This window comes from Octodon degus, unplaced genomic scaffold, assembly GCF_000260255.1.
Source record: "Octodon degus isolate 3935 unplaced genomic scaffold, OctDeg1.0 scaffold00017, whole genome shotgun sequence".
Lineage (NCBI taxonomy): Eukaryota > Metazoa > Chordata > Mammalia > Rodentia > Octodontidae > Octodon > Octodon degus.
Genome location: NW_004524593.1, coordinates 17,890,165 through 17,908,345, shown reverse-complemented (window position 1 = coordinate 17,908,345; position 18,181 = coordinate 17,890,165). Strand labels below are relative to the sequence as shown.

At 39.6% G+C, this 18,181-nt stretch overlaps 1 protein-coding gene across 1 annotated transcript in view; it reads left to right on the top strand.

The window, feature by feature from the left end:
- Ush2a (usherin) overlaps positions 1-18,181 on the top strand; it is a 732,353-nt gene that overhangs the window by 115,787 nt on the left and 598,385 nt on the right. Inside the window, exons 10-11 of the mRNA XM_004626936.2 lie at positions 3,303-3,498; positions 6,440-6,570. Coding sequence (XP_004626993.1) covers positions 3,303-3,498; positions 6,440-6,570 — 327 coding nt within the window. The remainder of the gene's footprint in view (positions 1-3,302; positions 3,499-6,439; positions 6,571-18,181) is intronic.

Here is an 18,181-nt window from a genome sequence, read left to right as displayed (position 1 = left end):
GAGGGAGAGGGAGAGGGAGAGGGAGAGGGAGCGGGAGAGAAGAAGAGAAGAATGAACAAACAAGCAAGCAGGCAGGCAAAACACTAGATGAACAGATGGGGAAACATTATTTTACATGGCTCAAGTCTCCTAATTGATAATTAAATATGCGATCCTGGCACATGCTGGGCATTTTAGAAAGTCATATTAGTTATTTAACAACATATAAAGTGTGAAAAATGCTTTTCAGAAATCCTGATATTTTATTTTAAAATTTTTAATCTTTTCTTGAATTGATCATACTTTCCATGAAATAAAATTCAATAAAATGTAATAGGTTTTTGTCTGTACAAAGTGAGAATTTTCTGATCATTTAGATACTAAAATTTTCATTTCTTCAAATTAATATGCATACAAATGCAAAAGTACTGAACCCAACTTTTGTCCAACATAGACATTATATAAATACATATTAGTGAACTATTAGGAATTTAAAATGTTTAATAAGTCATGATAAAATCATGGAGTATTCATATGGAGCATGAATGCAAAACTTCTAATAAGTTCTTCTACTTTGAATTATTTATTTCAGTGTTGTTGAATTTATCCTTAGAGTACCTACATAGGTTTTAATTATTCTATTAACCTAATATAAAATTTGCCAGCCCAGAGGATTAAAAAGCTAAATCAGAACAGTCAATAATATTTAAAATGTATTTTTTATTTTTCAAACAAATGCATCTTGGTTTTTTTATAATAGGTATCTAAGGTAATACCTCCTTTAAGGTAATAAAGAGCATCTACCTGAAATCGAGTCAACATTATTTAAAAAGTTTCAATATTAAAGATATTTCTAATAAAGTTAGAAAAACACAAATATGTCTTCATCACCACTGTACTACAATAATTTACTCATGCAGAAAATTCTGTTCAATAAAATAGAAGAAAATATTATACTTAAAATTATGGAACAAAATTCACTGTTTTACAAGTATATGGAAAAACTTTATATATTTAAAGTCAAAAAGGACAGTAAACATGAATGATAAAATGAATAATTTTTCCCAAAAGAGCTATATATAACCTTGAAAGAGGTGAAGAATATTTGGTTCTACTAATAATCAGACCCATATGTCATAAAGCCATGATTAATAGATTTTCTAAAATCAAGATAGTGAAGAACTAGCAATCAGAGTCTCTAATTTTATTTTTTGAAAAGAATAAAAAATAGTAAAAAACATTAGAAAAGATACAAAATTTCACTAAGCAAAATAAGAGGAATTCAATAATGGTTGTGATATTGTATAATATTGTCTTCAGATTTGTTGAGATTACCAGATATAATCATGCAAAATTGGTTTTAAAAAGTTATAAGAAATTAAAAAGGAAAGAAAAAAAAGAAATTAAAAAGAAGTAAAAAAAATAAGTATTAACTGTTTATTTCAATAGGCCAGTGGGAATCAGCAGTACAATAATCCATGCTATCCTGTTTATACACATAAATATACCTTTTTCCCTTCCTTTTGTCACTTTCCTCATCCTGGTTTCTCCTTCCCTTTGAGCAGATTATTTCCCTTTCATAGTATCTGTTGTACCGTTCAGATTTTATTTACTCTTTCAGGTTCTTACACTAGCGAGGCAATCTGATGTTTGCACATGTGGATCTGATTTAAAAGAACACTGACATTCCATCTCACCCCACCTACAATTGCTATAATCAAGAAGTCAGCCCATAGCAATTGCTGGAGAGGCTGTGGGGGAAGAGAAACGCTTCTCCACTGTTGGAGGGAGTGTAGACTGGTGCAAGCACTGTGGAAATCAGTGTGGGCAGTCCTCCAGAAACTAGAATTGGCAGGCCCATTCAACCCAGCTATTCTCCTCCTGGGTATTTTTCCAAAAGGACTGAAAACATCATACCACAGCAATATATGTGTACCCATGTTTATAGCAGTGCAATTTTTCATAGTTAAATTTTAGAAACAACCCAAATACCCATCAATTGAGAAATTGATTTTTAAAAATGTGGTACTTTTGTATAATGGAGTATTACTCAGCTATGGAAAAGATGAGTTAGAGGCTTGTATAGGTAAATGAATGCAGCTAGAGACTACCGTACTAGCAATCATAGTTTTAAGTGTGAGGAGAACATTAGAAAACAGACATTCTCAGGGCCAGCAAGATAGCTCAGTGGACTAAGCACCTGCTTAGTCAAGTGCAGGGACTGGAGCAAGACCCTGCCCCGGGCATGCTGAGCCTTCACTGAGACCAGGTGTGGTGGCACAGGCCTGTAGACCCAGTGCTGGGGAGGCTGAAAACTGGAGGACCATTATGAGTCTGAGCTGCGTAGTGAGATCCTGTACCAAATACATTAAAAAAAAAAAGAAATTAGACATTCTCAGATATGCAATTGGGAATAAAATTTAATTTTTCTAGAAGTAATTTGGTGTTCTTCAAGAAAAATCCTTAAAAATGTTTATATACTTTAGCAATATGATTTTGTCTCTTATAATTTTGTTTTCTTTTTTTCATGGTACTTGGACTCGAACTTAAGACCTTGTGCTTGCCGGACAAGCACTTATTCCATTGAGCTATCTCCCCATCCTCCTCTTGTAATTTTCTTAATGCAGTGCTTAGAGGGGCCAAGGAGATAGCTTCCTGGTACCACAAAAAAAATTCTTAGATACGTAACTCCAAGAGTGTTAGAAAATTTAAATATATAATCATAATCACAGAATGTTGAAATAACTTCTTTCATGAAAAATATAAGAGTACAGTCCACCACATGATATTTAATAATGTAAAAGTATGTATTAAGTATTAAGATGGGCTACATACACATTCTCAAACTTGAAAAAGAATGTACACTTATACGCATTTTTGAAGAAATTCCCTTATGTGAATATTTTGACTTTTGAAGATCAAATCATCAGTGATATTTATTTCTTTTTGTTGGGTGAGCTGGATCTGGGCACTGTTGAAGAGAGTTCTAAGAAAAATGAAAACCACTTTGTCCTCCTAGTGCTCCATGTTCTAAACCACAGGGCGCTAAATTCATATTTTGCTGGTTTTCATTTCCTTTACTGTCACAAGTGAGAGGAGGGAGTTTTTAGTGTTGCAACAAGGTTTTAGAAGTCATGGAACAACCACGAATCGTGCCTATGAAATGGCTTTTCCCCTGATGCGTAAAACCTTCTTTGTAGAATAAAAGGATTGCTGGATTTTAACTCACAAAAGTTAACTTTAGATTTAGTGAAGTAAAAAGTTTACCAATTTTTAAAAGCCACTGCTTTCTGTTTGTCTGCTGTCCCCTTATTGTTCTATAGTGTGACCGATGCTTGCCTCTGTACAACGACAAGCCTTTCCGAGGAGGGGATCAAGTTCACGATTTCGCCTGTAAGCCTTGTCAGTGCCACGGCCACTCTACAAGCTGCCACTACAATGCCTCAGTGGACCCATTTCCCCTGGAGCATGGCAGAGGGGGAGGAGGTGTGTGCGACGCCTGCCGGCACAACACCACAGGTGAGGAGAGTGGACAGCCCGTGGCCACCCCTGGAGCTCTCCGTTAGCCCCACCCACTTAAATAGGTGCTCTCAAGCCCATGCTTTGAAGACCAGAGTTGGTACATCCAAGTTTCCTGATTACACGTCTTTACAGAGGTTTGAGAAATGTGCCGTGGTCTTCGATAGTACGTTTTTAGGATGTGATTTCTTCTGAAGTGTTTATACTCTGATCAAACCACAAAGGCATACTTAGTGTGAGTGCATGTGTGTGTGTGTGTGTGTGTGTGTGTGTGTGTGTGTGTGTGTGTGCACATGCATTGCCTTATCACGAGTTTCTTCAGGATGCCTCATATCTTCTTCCTCACATAAATGAGTTTCTATTTCATTCAGACTTGGTACAGAAGCTGCCAATCTGAGGGTGCCCGCTTACAACACTAGCTAAAGGCAGAAGGTGAAGTCCTGTTCTAGAACCACAGAGCATGTGGACTGGTGTTTAAAATGATTTTCTGAAGGGTAGGATGCTAAAAGCAGAAACAAGCACCATTTGAATTTCAAAATATGGTGGCCCAAGTCCAATGGACCAAAAAGTTCAGCTCTGAAGCTAGAAGGAGTTTGTTGGGTGGCCACAGGCATCCCCTGAGCTCTAGGTAAGAGAAGAAGAGGGCTAGGAGGACCAGCGTGTCTGTACCAGACTGCTGTGTAGCAAGGAAGGCAGACTGCTCAAGGGGCATTTCCAAAGTTGTCTGATAAATAGGCATCAGCCAATGGGCGGCTGAAATAATGGTTCTGCGAAGATAAATGCGTGCAGTGGCAGGGACGTGGCAGAGACATGACTCCTTGGAAGAACTGATGGACACAAAAATGGTCAGTGCTGAGAAAAGAAGCCAGCAAGGAAGGCAGGGCCAGGCCGGGAGGGCCCTGCAAGTGGTCATAAGGAGGTAGGTTTGCATGGTTATAATCCCTGTGTTCTGTGAGGCTCAAGCAGGAGGACCCACAGCTTTGAGCACACCCGAGGCACCTTAATGAGATCTTGTCTCAAGGACACGTGGTGAGAAGCTCAGCATCGTGTGAAAGCCCTGGATTGAGTCCCCAGCACAGAGGGAAAAGTTCGACTTAAGTCCTGAAGTCAGCGAGACCCCAGGGAAGGGTTTTAGGTATTTAGGGCACGTAATTAGTTTTTGTGTTTTAAAAAGATTCACTTAGCTATGGTTTGGAGAATGGGTTGGAGAAGGTCAGGAAGGGTTTGAAAACAATGAGGTAATCAGCGCTGCAATCATCCGGGAGATAAATAATGTTGAGGTGCTTTGAAGTAATGCAAACAATCCAAGAGATATTTAGGACAAAACAAGAGTGTTTTTGTCAACAGGGGATAGTAAGGGAAGGAGGAAGGGTCACGGCTGCCCCCGACAGCTTCCGGGTGTGCAGTGGAGGCCGTGAGGCGAGAGCACGTCAGCACGAGCCCTTCGGGTGGGCAGTACTGAGGGGTCCAATTGCAGAAGGCGACAGTGCTGCCTTATACATGCCCGTAGTGCATTTCTAAGACACAGGACGAAGCTCTCTGGTGGCCCTCGGAGACTGTGCAAGTTGTCCACGCTAGGAGTGCCTCGGGGTGCTGCAAGAGGCGTCTGAACCTCCCGCCTACTTCGGGGCGCATGCTGGTTGCTACGGCTTGCGGGCGTGCGTTTAAAGGACCGACCCAAAGACCGGAGAAAGCTCTGTGGAAGCTTTCGTTTATTTACGAATGCTGCTGCCTTTTCTCTCTTTCTTACCCCTCGGCACTTCACACAGTACTTGGTATTTAGTAGTTACTTACTAAATATTCAATTGAATGATAAAGAGAGATCTCCAGGTTGGAGATGCTGAATGAAGGTTGTCCACATGTATAAATTGATGTATTTTATATAACCAATATCCATCAGAATATTTTTGCTTGATTATTTCTATAGTCTTTCTTTTTCTTCCCAGCTAAGGAGCACTATTTTATTTACAGTCTCATAATTTCCTTTCCAAAAGCTGGCTGGTTAAGCATGGTATTTGTATTAATATAATTTTTGTGCAATTTTAACAAAATTCTGTCCTCATTTAAAATAATTTTTGAAGTTTCTATCAATCTTTGTTTTTTATTTAGTTTAGTAGTACAGATATGAAACACTTAATGTTTAAATTTCTTGGGGGAAGCTGGGACCATAGTAGGTCGATTTGAGCATGGAACATGATATTTAAAGGAAAAATCGATAGCTTTCATCTCGCAGCCGTGGACTTGTATCTTATGTTTGCTTTATAGACTCCTTGTTGTGCCGAGTTTTTTCTCATGTAGGACTGTAACCGGAAATTCAGATTTATAAATTCTACTGATAAGAATCCCCTGTCATAGCTAATAAGTCCAGCTATCCTAACATTTAATATGAAAATTATTTAAATAATGAATTTCTGTTTAGATATTTGAAATAAAAAATAATGGTCCCTAACAGAAGCACTTGCTTCTAATCCCGTTAAATATATAATAATCTGTTGTGCCGAGAGCATCACCCAGCTTTGCAGGATTTAGTTGTAGAATAATATTTCTAACGCTGCCAAGCTATTCGCTTTACACTTTGTAAGTATCATCTACAACACCCGTAGAAGTTTCTTGTATTTGATTTACATGAAGAACTTAGCCCTTAAGATAAAGTTTTAAGATGCATTTAAAAATTGCGCGGGGCCCTACAAAGCGTGGCATTTTAGTAGAGTGGTATCGTGCAGCAGACGGGAGTTTAATGAAGTCAGGCACAGTTTGTAGCAGGTTCGTTGTTTCACATGCTCCGGATCACTGGATTGGCAGCTAGAGATGAAAGGTGCATTCAATGCACGTCGCCAAAAATCATGGGATCCCCTCAAAGGAAGAATATAGTTTAACTGTGAATCATGCAGCTGACCGCAATGAAGTGGGAGTCATAACGCGTAGCCTTTCCCCGATGCAGGAAGGAGCTGCGAGCTGTGCAAGGGTTCCTTTTTCCGACAAGTTGGCGCAGACCCCTCAGCCGTAGACGTCTGCAAGCCCTGCGACTGCGACCCAGCTGGCACTAGGAACAGGAGCCTGCTCTGCGACCAGGTTGGTTCTCGGGAGTGAAGGTGAACGACTCCGCGGCGGGCCCGCAACAAGCCTGGGCGAGCGCTCGGCGTGCGCTCGGAGGCTGCAGCGACCCGGAGGCCCGCTGTGCGTCTGCACTTGGACGCCCTGGTCTCTTTCGGGGATCCTGTTCAGGATTTAGTACGAACACGGCGTCCCTGGTACTCAGGAAGGGGGATTCTAGGTTAATTTTTGCAAGTGTCAAAAGAAATCTGAGGATGTGGGTTCCAAGTAAGCTGTGAAGTCAATCGAGGCTAAATCTTGCGTTGCTGGTAGAGTTAATAAATAAGCACGGCGCTTTCACAGGTTCCCTAAGGACGGTGTAGCAAAAGTCACTTCTGAGGAGATCCAAACGTAAGCTTTGAGAACCATGATGCTAAAATTTTTTCCAGTTTGTCTCTCAACTCAAAAGTACAATTCATTTTTGATGATATTTCAAATATTTTTGTTTGCTACATGGTAATATTGACTTGCCACCTAGATGGCTGCGGATTCTAGCTAACCTTGGCCCACATATCTTCTTCTACACCTCCTCCCTCCCCATGTCCCTCCTTCCCTCCTTCCCCTCCAGCCTTCACTTCTTTCCTTCCTTTTTCAGATTTGAAGGTACATGGAAACACATTTTATTTTAAAAATATTAGTGCTTATTAATTTTATAAAACATTGGGTTTCAATGCAATATTTTCATATATGTCTGCAATATATTTTGACTGCACCTGTCCTGTTACCCTCACTTCCACCCTGTCCCCACCCCTGCTTATTCTCTGCCCCTTGCAGTGATACTGTACCAAGATCCTGTCTACAATCATGCTGCTTTTTACCTAGAGATTTTAGGGAAAACACAAGATGCTGGACATTATGAATCTGGCCTAAGTTGGTTAATGTAAGGATCTCTAATTCCATCCATTTTCCAGCAAATTATATACTTTTTGTTCTTTATGGGGATGAATAATTGTCCATTCTATGCATGAGCCCCGTTTTCTTCATCGCTTCTCCTGTTATTCAGCACCTCAGCTGGTACCCTATCTTGGCATTGTGAACTGTGCTACAGTGAGCTGAATGTCCACTCAGGCGCCCTAGCAGTCTGCTCACTTGACTTCTTTTGGGTAACTGGCAGGAGTAGTTGGTATAACTGGTGCGCCTGGGTTCTCTTTGTGGTTTCTTGAAAGACCTTCACTCTGGTTCCCATGCTGGCAGGTCCCAATTTACATTCCCACCAGTGGTGTAGAAGGACCACCTTCTCCCCAGAATTCTTACAGGCCTTATGGGTCATCATGATCTTTATGACAGCTGTTTTGACTGGGGTGATGTGGAATCTCTGTGGAGTTTTAATTTTCATTTTCCCTGTGGCCAAAGATGTCAATACTTTTCCTGTATTTACTGGCCACTAGCACCACTTTTGAGCAGTATCTGTCCTTTGCCCTTTTGTTGATTGGAGGTTTTCAAAACTTTTTTTTAGTTCTTTACATATTCTAATATTAATTCTGTCATAAGAATAGCTGGCAAAGATTTTCTCTTGTTCTGTATGTTGTCTCTTTCCTCTGCTATTTTCTGTGAAGACGCTTTTAAAGGGGTATAGTTTCCTTTGTGGATCAGAAGCTCCATTTTTAAATAGGTCATTATCAGTGAAAGTTCTTATCTGTCCTAAGTGAAAATTATGAAAATGAGTAAAGAAAAATTTATGTTGAAGAGCCAAATCAATGACTCTATTAATTTTAAACAATTACATATTCTATTATAAATAATTGAAAGGACAGTGGCTGGGAGCATAAACCACAATCAAATCACTGAATATTTCTTAAAAGGCTCAATATAATCTCAAGACAAAATGGTTCTCATGTAACTTTCAGCATGCATTAAAATTGCTAAGATAAAAGACAATTTTAAAATTAGACAAAATATGGATTTAAAGTCTTTCAAAATAACCATAACGTGTTGACAAGAGATTATCATATGCTTCATTGAGAAGCTGAAGGGTAAAATATTAATTAATAGAGACAATTTCTATTATTTTTGGTGTATGCTGCTGAGGGCCTATTTTCTCAGAAAACCATGGCAAATTTTCTAGGAACTTCAAAGGAAGGCAACCTATGTGGTAAATTTTTCAATGCAACAGACTTTGCTTATCCTCCAAGCCCCAACTCAAAATATTCATAAATACTTTTGTGATAGCTCCTGTGACTTCCCCCGCCCACACGACATGCTCCCGTCAATAACTTCATCTCACCCCACTGTCATTTTTATTATGGCCTTTATGAAATTAACCTGTTGTTTAGCTCATTTCCTTCTTTCTGTCAGACACACACAGAGGGCTTGTTGTATAACAGCTCCCAAAAAACATTTGTTAAAAATGTTGAATAAGTGGAGAGAGATTTTAGCTGAGCGCTGACCTCACAGGTTGCTTCCAAAGTTCTTTTGTGTTGAGTCATAATCCGTGTGTGTCCTCCTGGGAATAGCACAATAATATGATGTGTGTATACAGTGTTCTGTCACCAAGCCCAAGTAATATACTTTTCCGTCTCTCTATATTAATTAAGTCTTTGGCATTCCAGACTCTTCTAGTTTAGCAATTGTGCTGTTTTGTTTTGTTTTGTTTTGTTTTGTTTTTCCCAGCACTGAGGAAGGAACCAAGTACCTGGAAAATATTAAGCATTTGTTTTACCCCTGAGCTATAATCTCAGGCTTCCATATTTGGGCTATTATGAATGGTGCTGTAGGACTGACCAAGTAGCTCTGTGGATTAAAGTGCCTGTAAGCAGGCACAGGGTCGGGGGTATGATCCCTGAGCCTGCTGTTCTGGCCCCGCCCCAGGAGTCCACTGAGACAGCAACTGAGACTGGACGTGGTAGGGAGCGCCTGTAATCCCAGCTCTTGGGAGGCTGTAAACATGCAGATCACTACGAATCCAATCTAGTAGTGACACGCAGAACACCCTGTAGACCCTTCCCTTAAAACATATATTTTAAAAAGCATGGTACTGCAATAAACAGAGGTGTACACATAGATCTCTAGTGTGCTAATTTCATTTCTCCAAGATGTATACAAAGAAGTTACATAGCTGGAATGTGTGATAGTTCTATTTTTAATTTTTCGAAGGGCCATTCTTCTGTTCACTGTGATTACACTAATTCACATTCCCATCAATAGTGTATAAGAGTAACTTCTTCTGTACTTGCTTTATATATTTTGTAGCACTTTATACTAGCCATTTGAGTTGGGATAAAGTTGGATCTTATAGTTTTTATTTGTAGTTCTCTGATAGCATTACAATGCACGTTTTTATACGAGTTCATCATTTTTGTGTCTTATTTGAGAAATGACTGTTTGGTTATTTATTGTTTTAAGTTAGCTTTTTGTGTTCAACTTTGTTTCTCAAATATTCTTGAGATTAATCCTTTGTTGGAAAAATAGTTTGCAAATATTTTCACCATTTTGCAGGTTGACCTTTAGTTTTGTTATTTCCTTTACTGTGCAGAAGCTTCTTAGGTTGCTGTCATGCCCTTTGTCTGGTTTTATGTTTGTTTGTTTGTCTCTGTTTTGGATTCCTATCTAAAAAGTTATTCCTGTACTCATGTATTGTTTGTCTTTTTTTCTAGAAGTTTCAGAATTTAAGGGTGACATTTAGTTGATTTATCCTTGTCGACTTGATGTTTGTGTCCAGTGAGAGGATCCAGTTTCATTTTTCTGATCTATGTATCTAATTTTGCCAGTATTATTTATTGAAGAGCTTGCCCTTTCTCTACTTTATATTCATGTGCTTCTGTTGACAATCAGTTGATTGTATGACCGTAGATTAATGTCTGGGATCTCCATTGTATTCCCTTAATTTATATTTCTCTTTTTTTTTTTTAGATTTTTTTTTAAATTTGTGTGTGTGTGTGTGTGTGTGTGTGTGTGGCCAGCTCAGCCCACCAGGGGGCGGGGCTGGCTGGCATGTGGTGCTGGGGGATTGAACCGCGGTCCCTTTGCTTTAGCTAAGCTTGTTCTAAGTAGGTGCTTTAGACCACTGAGCCATCTCACCAGCCCTATATTTCTCTTTATACATCTCTCTCATTCTGTGCTTGTTACTATAGCTTTATAGTGTTTTGAAGTCATTTGTGATGACTCATCTTTGTTTTTGCTTCAGATTGAAGTGGCTACTGTTGTTATTTTGTGTATTTGGTACAGGGTTTCACTATGCACCTTGGACTCCTAGTGATCCTCCAGTTTTCAGCCTCCCTAGTGCTAGGATTGCAGGCATGTGCCACCACAGCCAGTGGGCGAACAGCACACCTAGGGGTGGGGCTGGCATGGCCTGTGGTGCTGGGGATTGAACCGTGGTCCCTGTGGTTGCCCAAGCAGGCGCTTAGTCTGCTGAACTATCTCACTGGCCACCAGATGGCTATTATTGATATTTTGTAGCTCCACTTCAGTTTCAGGATTTTTAGAAGGATTTTTGTTTTTGAAGAAAGTCATTGGCATTTTGGTTTAGTAGGAATTGCACTGTATCTTTGGAATCTGTTCACTAGTACAGTCATTGTAACAATATTAATTTTTCTAGTCCATGAACCTGAGATGTGGATCCTTTGTGTGTGTGTGTGCGTGCACGTGTGTGTGTGCATGTGTATCCTGTATCATTTCTTTCATTAGTGTTCTACAACTTTCATTGTAGAGATCTTTCGCTTACTTAGGTAGCTTTATTTCTGGATATTTTAATTTTTATAGCTATAATGAATTTGATTGCTTTGTAAGTTTGGTTTTAAATTCATTATTGGAGTTCAAAATATTACTATTTTTGTATATTGACTTTATTGCCTTCAATTTTTACTAAGTTTATCAGTGCTAATAATTTTATCAGTGGGGTAATTTGATGGAAGTTGGTTTCCTCTTTCAGTGCTTTGAACACATACCTAATTCTCCAGGCAGGCATTGAGCCTCTGGCTCTGCCCTGCCCCCTTTCATGTTGTGGTCTTCTGGCCTGAAAGTTGCTGCTGAGAAATCTGCTGTGAGCCTTATGAGTATTCCCCTGTGGATAAGTTACTGCTTTTCCTATGCTGTTTTTAGAATTGTCTCTTTTGTCTTGCAGAATTGACATTTTTACTTTAATGTGCCTTGAAAAAATAGTTTGGGTGTTTTGAATATATTGCACATGAATATTTATATCTCATTCAAGATTGGGATGTTACATCTATTATTTTGTGAAATAGATTTTGAATGATTTTTCATCTTTTCTTTATCTTCTAAATTTACCATAATGTAAATATTTCTTTGCTTGATAGTGTCACATAGGGTTCACAGTTTACTTTCATTTTATTATTTTTGCTTTGCTTTTCATCAAATTGAGTTAATTCAAAAGATCTCTTCTCAAGTTCAGAAGTACATTCTACCACTTGTTCTATTGTAGAAGATTTTAATCATATTTTTATGTCATTGGTTGTAATTTTTAGCTCTAAGATTAGTGATTAGGTTTTTTGATGGTATGTGTCTACACAGTGAGTTTTTCATTCATATCCTGATTTTTTTTCATTTTCTTAGGTATTATCTTGAGTCACATCTTCTTAGAATTATTATTCTGAATTCTTTTTCAGGCTTGAGATATATTTCCTTCAAATTGGGATATATATTTCTGGGTAATTACTGCCTTTAGGGGTGTCATGTTCTTTTTATATTTGTGTCCCTATGTTGGTGTGTGAACATTTAATGTTCAAATGATTTCAATTTTGTGGGGCAGTTTTTGCAGGAAATATTTTTGTTTAAATGGAATATAGCAACAATACAGAATTTCACTAAACAAAATGATAAGAATTCAACAATGGTTGTTATATTGCATAATGTTGCCTTCAAACTAGTTGATTAGATTACCACATATAAGCATACTGAATTACTATCTTTTTAATTTTTTAAAAAAATCTTTTTACTTATTTGGTACAGTTTTTTTTTTTTTGTTTTTTGTTTTTTTGTTTTTTTTTCTGAATCAGGGATTGAACTCAGGCCTTTGCTTGCCAGGCAAGTGCTTATTCTACTGCGCCATCTATCTGCCTGGCCCCTGGCACAGGTTTTGGCTACCTAGCTGAGACTCATAGTGATCCTCTTGTCTCAGCCTCCCTAGGGCTGGCATCACAGGCGTGCAGCACGATGCCCAGACTTGGTGGCCAGTACAGCACACCTGTGGTTCCATGGGTGCGCTATACTGTAACATGGCATAAAGTATAGAGGATCAATCCTGGCTCCTTGAGCTTTCCAGGCAGGCGCTTAGATGACTCAGATATCTCCCTAGCCCCAAATATTTTGCTCAGCAAAATTCTGTATGTTTTCTAACGTGTATTTTACTACTTTTTATTCTTTTAAAAAATAAATGAGGGCTTGTCAAATAGCTCAGCAGATTAAAGCACTTGCAAGCAGGAACAGGGGCCGGGGTCTCAATGTCCGGGCCTGCCATGCTGGCCCTGCCACTGGGGTGCGCTGAGACTACAATTGAGGCTGGGCATGGTAGCACACACCTGTACCTCCAGCTCTTGGGAGGCTGAGCACAGGTGGATCACTATGAGTCAAGTCCAATCTATGTAGTAAGACCTTGTAGACTCTGTGCTAAAATACAATAAATAAAATAAAATTTAAAAATGGAATATAGGCTTTCAGTGAGAGGTGTGCTTTGTTTTTGGTTACAGGGAAGTCTAACAGTGCAGATTCTGAGCGATTCCCTGACGCCTGACCTCAGCAGTGCCTGTGGGCCCTGACAGCCGATAGCGCTTCATAAACTCAGCTGTACAGCTTTGCAGGGCACATCAGCCTCCTTGGGGGGTGGCCTCACATTCCACAGCCAATAAGTGCTGGCAGTGGGTCCACTTACCTATAAAGCCCTCAAGTTTGTCTTTCTTTATAGCTGAGGAATGCTCCACTGTATAACAATATTACATCTTTTTGTCCATCCCTCAGGTGATAGGCATGTTGGTTGTTTCCAAGGCTCAGCTATGAAAAATTGTGCTCAGCAGACAATTTAAAATTGACTTTAAAAATCAAAGAAGGAAGACATTTAAAACAATTAAAGCTCAATTGTAACCAAATTATCACTCAAGTACCAGGTTAATATTCTTTTTCCTGATGATAAGAATATTAGCACTCACAATCCATATTTTATAGACAAATGAAAAATAAATATGAAACAGGAACAAATTAAAACTAAGAAACCATGAAGAACTATAGTCCCAAGAAGTAACTATGAGGCAAACTACATTTTAAAAGTATCCAGTGGGCTTTACTATATTTGAAAGAAAAATTTTAAAAGAAATGTTTAATGATTAGATTTCATTCTTTTCAGGCCAAATCCAAAGAACGGTTCTGAATAGTTATTACACTCACTGGCGTAATGCTGTTCGTGTTATCTGTATGAACATGCAGTTCCGGATGGCAGCTCTGCAGGAACAGAGGCCGGCCTCTTTCCTCCTCTCTTTTCATTCCACGCTGGCGACAACTCTGCCAGGGGCGTGGGCCTTCTACAGTGGCAGCTGTATGGATCCAACTTAGTGCGGCATTTCTTACTCAAGTCAGTGCACTTGGTTAAATGCCACACGTGCCTATTGTAAAATACACACCTAATATGTCATTATGTATCACATGACATAAATGTGTGACCTAAAATGTGCAATAATACATATATAACCTGTTTCATACAACATACGTTACATCATATGTTATATATAAAATCAAACATTTCAGTGAGAATCTAGACACTTCTCTTCTAAGACTGGGAGGCAGACAATATTTCCAGTCTACTTCTATCCAGTATTTTATTCTAAGTCCTAGCCAGATAATTAAGCAAGATTATAAAATTATTTTGATAGGAAGGAGAAAAACAAAACAAAACTGCCTTTATTTGTTTATGATAAGTTGTATGTCAAAAATCCACAGAAACTCATTAAAAATTATTAGAAATAATAATTACATTTTACAAATTTTCAGAATGCCAGATCAATATTCAGAAGATAATTATATTTCTGTATACCTGAAATTAACAATCTAAAACTAAAATTACAAAGACAACTTCATTTCAAATAGCATCAAAGGAAGAAAATGCTCAATAGACTTCAGTCAGGTTCGGTGGCGCAGGTCTGAAATCCCAACAATCTGGAAGGCTGAGGCAGGAGGGCTGTGAGCTTCAGCCTGGCGTGGGCAACTTAGTGACTTAGCAAGGCCCTGCCTCAAAAATAAAAATAGGAAAAAGTCTGAAGATGCAGGTCAGTATGAACACCCTGAGTTCCATCTCCAATATACAACAAACAAACACAGCCAGTGAGAGAGCTCAGTGGACCAAGCGCCTGCTTTAGCAAGGGCAGGGACCAGAATTGGATCCCCAGCCCCACATGCCATATTGGCCCCATCCCGGGGTGCACTGAGCTGGGGACAGAGTCCAGGCATGGTGGTGCATGCCTGTAATCCCAGTGCGGGCAAGGCTGAAATCAGGAGGATCACTTGAAGTCAAAGCCATGTACTGAGACCCTGTACCAAATACACAAATGAAAATAAATAAATAAACACATGTGATCAATTTATAAAAGGTGAAAAATTATATGCTGCAACGTGCAAATGTTGAACTAAAAAAAATCTAAGTAAACAAAATGACAACAGTGGTACTGTATAGAAAGATTCAGTTCTGATAGGATGGCAGCATTCTCCAAGTTGACTACAGTTTCATTGCAATCCTTGTTAAAAGTCTAACTGACTTTTTTTCAGACATTGATAAAAAGATGAAATTTAAGGGGCTTAGGCATGTTTGTACTCTGAGCAATTGGGAGGCTGAGGCCAGAGAATTACAGGTTCAAGATCAGCCTGGGCAGTTTGGTGACTTAGCAAAACCTTGTCTCAATTAAAAATAAAAGAGCGTGAGGACGTAGATCAGTAGAAGACCCTGGATTTAATCCCCAGTAATGCATGTGCGCACACACACGCACACTCTTCTCCAAAGCCATTGTGGGAAAGAACAGCACAGCTGGAATGCTCCCACGGCGCTTTCCAGGGCTGATCCAACATCGCGGTGATGAGCAGCAGATTGGTTCTGGCTGCAGGGCGGCCGGATGGATTGGATGGATCGCAGCACTGCAGTGGAGGTGGCTCCAGACATGGAACTGTTGTTTTTAGAAATCTGATTTCTCTTGAGAGCACCAGAAAAATTCAGTGGAGAAACCACCGTAGTTACAGTACCTGACTCTGAGAGAACTGTCTACCTATACACAAAGAAGGAAGCTGGCCTCCTGCCTTGTACCATCTACAGAGCTTTAACTCTAAGGGACAAAGGCCTGAAGGCAAGAGCTGAAATAATACAACTCTGGGGAAAACACAGCCTTTTAGATATGACACTAAAGCATATGTGACAAAAGAAAAACTGTGAATTAGGCTGCAAAATTAAAACACTTTTGGTTAAGTATACCATTAAGAAAATGAAGAAACAACCAAAGAGTAGGAGAGAATATATCTAGTGGACATGATAAAATACTTCAGTCCAGTGTCTATTAAGTATCTTTACAATCAAATGATACAAAGGCAGTATCATTGGAAAAGATTAAAGTATCTGAACAGGTATTCGTCTGACAATGATGGACCCAGCGTGTGAAGTGGTTGACACCCTTGGCCCTTGGGAAGGGCAACTCTGACCACTGTGGAGGCCACGTTCCACCCTCAGGGGTGGCTGTGCCACGAGGGCAGACGAGGGGCGGGGTGCAGAGTGCACAGTGCAGGTGCTCTCAGCCTCCAGTGGAGACCTGGAAAATAAAGTCCTGAGCACATGACCCAGAAGTTCCACTCCTCGCTGTAGAGCAAGCAAAATAACAACGTCGCTCCTCACAAGCTCTTATCCTGGAGTATCATAGCCACATTATTACTCTGAGTCAAACTGTGGAAACAGCCTACATGTCCACTGACTGCTGAGTGGACAAATGACATGGGACGTAGTACACTGAATACTGTCTGACAGTAACAGAGAACAAGGTGTAGGTGTGGTGACCGCACACCCTGAGATCAGAGAGATGGGGGGACAGGAGGGCAGAGCGACAAGGAAAGCTTGCCACTAAAGCTTCTCTGTGTTGTTTTCCATGTGCAAAAATCTAGTTTAAATGTGTAAAGAACAAGCTTTAGAAATGCTGATCTTGTTGCTTTGAAAGTAAATTTTTTTTTCTTCTGAAAATTATTTCATCTTCCCAAATTTGCTATTGATAAATTTTATAGTCAGGAAAAGAGAATTTACATGAACTTAAATTAAATTTTATATGGTGTCAGAGCTACAAATGAATATGGATGTAAATAAAAATGAATTTCAAAGCTTTGCATCATCTGTATATAAACTATATCCATATTTTGCCTTAATTTTTATTTTTTCATGTTCAAGTTCAAAGACAAACTATGTGGATTATTGGTACTTGTGGAAATATTGTGTCAAATATGTATTGCCTAAATAATGTTATAAAAGACTTCTCAAATGTTTGCTGTCATTTTTAATGGGATAACAGGATACACACTAAAAAAGTTGTCAACAATGTCAGAATTATAAACTATAAAATTGAACTCAAGGACATTTTTAAAATTCAGGCACTTGTGATCCTTAATAATATTAGGGAGCTACAAGGAAATTAGGCAGAAGTTCAAGTCTCATTTTGTTATAATAACTTAGGAACCGAGCCAGCCCGAAATGGCCTGAGTGACTGTGTTGTGTGCTCTGTGTTCTGGAAGGGAAATTTCTCTTTGGCACTTGTCATTGGAAATGCAATCCAATCTCATAAGATATGGCATGTTTGCCTTATTCTTCCATAAGAAATATTGTAATTCTTCCTCCTGTGGATGCCAAGATTTTGAGAATGGCATGAAGTAATGCTCTGAGTCACTGGATCCTAAAATACTCATGCCAAAGTCAAGACAGAGAGAACAGCTAAGACACAGGAACAATACTAATTAATATTCATAGGGAGGAGGAAAGTGAGTTATCAGTATTACTGAGGCATCCCTAACAGAGTCCTAGGACCCTCGGGCACCATGAGGATCCGCACGTCTCTGTGCCCCTTCCCAAGCCATGAAGGAATGTTTTCATGGTTGTGTTTTTCATTCATTCTCATTTTTTCCCCTGATTTTATGTTCCAGAACTTCCAAGGGCTCCAAAAGGAATACATGAGCCAAAGTTAGGAGTAAATTACTGCACTGTGGACAGGAAGTCCGCTTCTCTTTGATTAGGCTCAGTTATTAGTACAGGTCCACATGGTGAGTTCTAGGATGCCGTGAGAGTCCTTCTTGGCCTCTTGAACTCAGTGTATGAGTTACCTGATATGTACCCCGGGCTGGAGGTGGCCAACTTCATTGTTTTCTTCTTCTACTGTGATTTAAGTCCTACTTGTGAATCAGGCAGAGCCACAGAAAGGGGGCTCAAGGTATGTGCAGGAGGTATCTGCAGAAGCACCCACAGCCCAAGTGCGTGTGTCCAGAGTTCCCTCTCTGCTCCTAAGCCAGAAGGAAGTAAACTCTCTGGCTCCTACCGCCCCTTCTGTGCTCCTGCCTGTCTGCCCAGCAGGGTTCCTGGCTCTACTCTAGTGCTGCATGGAGAATGCTGGTGAGATCCTCAGTGTCCTGAGCGCAC